Source organism: Pelecanus crispus, chromosome 12 (assembly GCF_030463565.1).
Source record: "Pelecanus crispus isolate bPelCri1 chromosome 12, bPelCri1.pri, whole genome shotgun sequence".
Classification (NCBI taxonomy): Eukaryota; Metazoa; Chordata; class Aves; order Pelecaniformes; family Pelecanidae; genus Pelecanus; species Pelecanus crispus.
Genome location: NC_134654.1, coordinates 21,364,708 through 21,370,200, shown reverse-complemented (window position 1 = coordinate 21,370,200; position 5,493 = coordinate 21,364,708). Strand labels below are relative to the sequence as shown.

The 5,493-nt window shown below is 51.5% G+C and overlaps 1 protein-coding gene across 1 annotated transcript; it reads left to right on the top strand.

The window, feature by feature from the left end:
- The first annotated feature begins 371 nt into the window (after positions 1 to 371).
- LOC104034985 (melanin-concentrating hormone receptor 1-like) lies at positions 372 to 4,996 on the top strand. Its single transcript, XM_075720224.1, has 2 exons — positions 372 to 429; positions 3,948 to 4,996. The coding sequence occupies exons 1-2, from the start codon at positions 372 to 374 to the stop codon at positions 4,994 to 4,996; spliced, it is 1,107 nt and encodes a 368-aa protein (XP_075576339.1).
- The last annotated feature ends 497 nt before the right edge of the window (positions 4,997 to 5,493 follow it).

The window sequence follows — 5,493 nt, the reverse complement described above, 5'->3', positions numbered from 1 at the left end:
GCCCCCGGCCGGGAGTCAGCCCCCTCCCACTCGAGGAGGGCAGCTCCCCCCCGGCCCCGCTCAGCGCCGGCATTCCCTCCCACCCGACGGCGGTGGAGGGATGCTCTCAGACGACGTGGCTGGCGGAGTCAGCTGCTCTTTGATGTCAGTACCTGCTCCGGGCTCCGCGGGGCGGGAGTGGGCGAGCGGAGCGCAGCGCAGCCGAGCCGCAGCCGCTGCTCGCCGGCTGCAGGAGGGCTCCTGCCCCCCACGCCCTGCCCGGCCCCGGTCCGCCCCGGCGGGGAAAGAGGGGGGCCCACGCCCACCCCATCGCCGATCCACCGAGGGAACTTGCCCAACTTTCTCCATCCCTGGCACCGGGACTCACTGCCATGGCCCCCGCCAACTCCTCCCGCAACTTGTCCGCGCCGGAGGCTCGGAACGGCTCAGGTGAGCAGGGGCCGCGCGGGGCGAAGGCGCACTTCCCCGGCGAGGTGCCGAGGCTGCGGCCGGGGCGGGGGCGCGGAGCGCTTTGCGGGGGAAGGTCCGCCGGCACATGCCTCGCTGGCGGCTCTGCAGCGCTGCGCCCGGCGCTGCCCGTGCTCGGCGGGGCTGCGGGGCCGGCCGGTACCCCATGAAGTGGGAGACGCTGGGAGCAGGGGCACGGCCCCCCCAGCACCCGGCTGCCTGCCGGCGAGAGCCGCCTTCAGCACCCGAGGGCGGACAGCTCCGGGCCCCCAGCGGGGCAGCACACGGCGGGCGTGACGGGGCCAACACCCCCCGGGGGCTGAGGAGGGTCTCCGGGCCCCCGACCTCCCTCCCGGGACACCGTACGGCATCAAAATAAAGCCCAGCCACCATCGCTGGCCCCAGTGGCTTGGAGCGATTTGCTACCTTTTGGCTGTGAGACAGTAATAACTCCAGCAGCCCGATGGTCTTAGCTGCAGAGATGAACCAGCCCAGTTAGACAGGGAGGGAAGCAAGGCACGGAACATGAGACATTGCTGGAGTGGGAAGCAGAGATTCTCACCAGTCTCCTGTTTTCTCCATGCTACCACTGTTTGAAAATCAATGGTGTAGGGTCAGGCAGACCAGTTCTCAATGGTGCAAGTTGGTGAAACTCTTCAACAGAAGGTGTTTTATATGTGGTCTTTGACTCCCTCTCCATAGCATGTCCTTTATAAACTGAAAGTGTGCCTTAGGTGCTTCCTTCTGAAATGCAGTAAAGACAGTTTATTATGTATCTGGGCATGGCCGAGGACAACAATCACCTTAGAGAAAAAAAAAAAATTTAGGCCAGTCTTTATTCAGTTCACATAGTGCAGTTCCCTTTGGGACTTTTAAGAAGAGTAACAGGGCAGCCACAGATCTACAAGCAAGGACAAATCAGTGCCTGAAGTAGCTGTTTCAGTAAACAAAGTACAGCCACTTGGATGTGCACAGAAGCAGCACTGAAAATTCAAATTCAACCGTGTCTCAAGATGAAAGAGGCTTTAGAAAAGAGATAACTTTTGACTATTTGATAGTCATGCACTTCTGACTCCCGCCTATAATACACACATGGACTACAGCTTCACACTAGCTTCCAGCTAATAACACTTGGAAGTCCTGCTTGTACAAATACCAACAGCAGGAAAGATGCTACAGCACTATACAGACTACCTTTCACATTAAACCTTTGGGCTTGCACACATTCTGCTCTAAGGCCAGCTGGGCTCATTCCAAATGTTACAGGGGCACCATGAGCACTATTGATTATACTGCAGGAAAAGGACATTTTGTCCCAATTACCAGCTAACCAATTGGCCTTTACGGTTCACTCATACAATCCATTCCTACCACATTCATAAAAAAGTTTGAGGCTAAAAGAGAGAGTGCAGAACTCATAACAGTTACATGCAGAACAGCAGGACAACAGTCGTCATCTTCCAATTTCGAGTCTGCCATCTTCCAGCATTAGAGGTGTGAGATCTGGTTGGATATTCAGGAGATGTACAGGCTGGATGCTGAAGAGTAAGTATCAGGTCCCAACAGGGTGCTGATGACAGCGTGTTATCTACCAAAAGCCATGTAACACAGGGCATTTCCTTGCATTAACGAGCAGCCAGGAGGAACAGGGACCATTTAAACCCCCACGAATGGTCTAGACCAGGCTTTTTTGTCTAATCAACCAAGCCTGGCTTTCACCTTCAGGCTCCTGCCTCATTGGCTGCTTTCTGTCATCTGCATAGAGGCTTTCCGATAAAATGGTGTGGCAACAGCTCTACTGGATTCTGACCTCGGCCTCGCTTGTGCCTAAGCTGGTTGCTTCCTAGTGCCAGAAGGACTGAGGCAGTGGCAGCTCATCATATCCCACTTCCAAGAGCACTGAAATATTACATACAATTGATATGGCACACACTTTTCCAGCCACAGGCCAGGCCAGCGACATAGCCCCAGTTATCTAGCCAATTCAGTCAAGCTACTCTGTCACACCAAAGTAAATCTGGAGAAGTTCGTACTCAAAAATGCTAGAGGTCAAAGTCAGCAAATACCACCTCAGCAAACAGATACCGCTTTGGCAGAGACAACACCTTATGGGTATCCATTATTTCACTTAATCTCATTTTCAAGATTTCCCTAGGTTCTGTTGGAGGAGACCTCCCCACTTCTCCTACAGGTGCAGGCTGCTAAGGAGATGGAATAGTACAGTGACTGAAAGCATTAACAATTAACACCACATTGAATCATCTGCAATTCAATGAAAGATACATGCAGTCTAGGCTTAGGGGCTGTCATGCGTGTCTTTGTAACAGCCACACAAATAACTCGCACAAAGCCTTCCCCGAGGGGGGAAAAAAAAAAAAAAAGTCCCATAGGAGAGGAGTCATGAGATGAAATGAGATTTGCCTCAGCTGAGAAGGTGATTTAAGACTCCATCACAAACTGCACGTGGCAGTCTTGCAGAACAGAGCACCACAATCAGTGCCTCAGATGCCACCTTCTGTGCCCAAGAGCAGAACTCCCTCTTGGTTGGTGCTGAGGGCTTGTGGCTTCAAAATGTGATTTCAAACCTGGGCTGGGGACAAGGCAAATGTGAATTTGATTGTTTGGGCCTCCCAACCCAAACAGCAACAGTCAAGCATCAGTGCTAATAAGCGAAGTTTTATCAGGCAAGAGTTTTGCCTTGGAAATTCGCCCACATCCAGAACCCAGAGACAGCAGCTTTAAGTCATGTTTTTCCTCTGTGTACAACTAGAGCATTCCCTGTTGAAGGGCCACTCTGAAACATACTCCCAAAACCCTCTCTAGCCACATACCTGGATTTCTTTCTGGAAAAGAAACTAGAAAAAGGGAGAGGGGCAGGGAAGGAAGATGGAAAGGAGAGCATGCTCTGGCCTAACCGTGACAACAGAGGTGGGACACAGCCAGGGTACAGTCCCACATATCACAATATAGATAAGCGCTAGTTATCTGCCTGCATCGCCAATGAACTCTGTCTCATACTGTACAATAGATAAACCACCCAACAGACAAGCTGAAGCTTTTTGACAACAGCTTGAGCATTGACTATATCCAGATTTTGGCACCCATATAGAGGCTTACTTCTGATGTGGAAAGCACCAGCTGCCTCACCCACCCCCCTCAAAATAGCCGGACACTCAGCACTCCCTAGAAGAAAAGTTACTATCCACTCCTGTCAGATACTGGCAAGTATAGAGGCACACCAGCCTCATGTTAGTCTCCCAAAAAGAGCTGAGGAAAGATGTCTACACAGGGCCAGATTTGGGTGGTGAGCTGCAGGCATTGGGTGTCAGAGGAGGAACTGTCAAATCCCCAGCTAAGCCTCTCTAAGTACAGCAGAAGGTCTTAAACGTCATTCCAAGCTACATCTTGGAGGGGGATCCAGCTGCAGGACAGGGCAAGAACACAGAGATGTAAAGAGGTTGCCTCTGGGTTGCACTCATGGCTTTGGTTTGTTTTGGCAGTAGCAGAGAAGCCAGCACCATACACCAACGTGATCATGCCCAGTCTCTTCAGCATCATCTGTTTCCTGGGCATTGTGGGGAACCTCATTGTCATCTACACCATCGTCAAGAAGAAGAAACTGAGATGCAAACAGACCGTGCCTGACATTTTCATCTTCAACCTCTCCATTGTGGACCTCCTCTTCCTCTTGGGCATGCCTTTCCTCATCCACCAGCTCCTAGGCAATGGCTCGTGGTACTTTGGAGCTCCCCTATGCACCATCATCACAGCCCTGGACACCAACAGTCAGATCACTAGCACCAACATCCTTACAGTGATGACGCTGGACCGTTACCTGGCAACTGTCTACCCTCTAAAATCTACCTACGTCCGGACCCCGTGTGTTGCAGCTCTAGTTATTTGCTTGGTGTGGCTCCTTTCCTTCCTGACCATCATTCCTGTGTGGATGTATGCAGGTCTTATGCCTCTGGAGGATGGGACTGTCCGCTGTGCTCTCTTGCTTCCCAACCCAGAAACTGATATCTACTGGTTCACCCTCTATCAGTTCATGCTGGCATTTGCTGTGCCATTGGTTGTGATCTGTGTGGTCTATTTTAAGATCCTCCAGCACATGGCCACCACTGTGGTCCCATTGCCCCAAAGAAGCCTCCGGGTACGTACCAAGAAAGTCACCCGCATGGCAGTTGCCATCTGCTCTGCCTTTTTTATTTGTTGGGCTCCCTTCTACATCCTCCAGCTGGTTCACCTTGGCATCGACACACCATCCATGGCCTTCTTTTATGCCTACAACTTTGCCATTAGCTTGGGCTATGCCAACAGTTGCCTCAACCCCTTCCTCTACATTACCCTCAGTGAGACCTTCAAGCACCAGTTCTTGGTGGCCATCCGCCCCGCAAAAGATCCACGTCGCAACAGCAGCTCTGTCAACAACAACAGCATGACAGAGGCCAGTGTATGTCTAAAACTGGCACCAGAATCTACTCAGCAGACTCAGTTTCTGGAGGACTTTTCCCCACGTTCACTGCCTGTGACTGTAGCTGTTCACTAGGGCACCCTGAAGTGACCGCAGCAAAAAGCCTTCAGATCTACAAATTAATGGAGAAGCAGAAGCTTCAGGCAATTCTTGGTGAAGCATATGAACTACAAGCTTCCACCTCCAGGAGTCCAGGTGCCTCCCTCTTTCATTGTGGGGCTCTGCTCCTACACTGCCCTTAGCCTATGAGATGCGGCATACTGCTGCTTCTTTCCACTCCTGCACAGGAGGATTTTATCACACAAGACACTGGGCCCCCAAAAAGGATGGATGGAAAAGAGAGAAAGGACATAAAGAGGATTTCAAGGGGGAATGGTCACCCTGGAAGAGTAAAACCTCTATCAACAACACTGTCCAGTGATTCCCCACCTCTTAGCCTGACCGGGATTCCTAAGCAGCATGCCAATATAGACCTTCTTTATTCAAAACTTGAACCTTTGAAACACAATGTCATATATTTATTTTTGGTAAGAAATCTGACCTTCAAACTTTGATGGCTGTACTTGTATCCT

Coding starts and splice junctions, on each gene's coding strand:
- LOC104034985 (XM_075720224.1), top strand. CDS start 372: ATGGCCCCCGCCAACTCCTCCCGCAACTTGTCCGCGCCGGAGGCTCGG. Junction 430..3,947: donor GGAGGCTCGGAACGGCTCAG/GTGAGCAGGGGC, acceptor TTGTTTTGGCAG/TAGCAGAGAAGCCAGCACCA.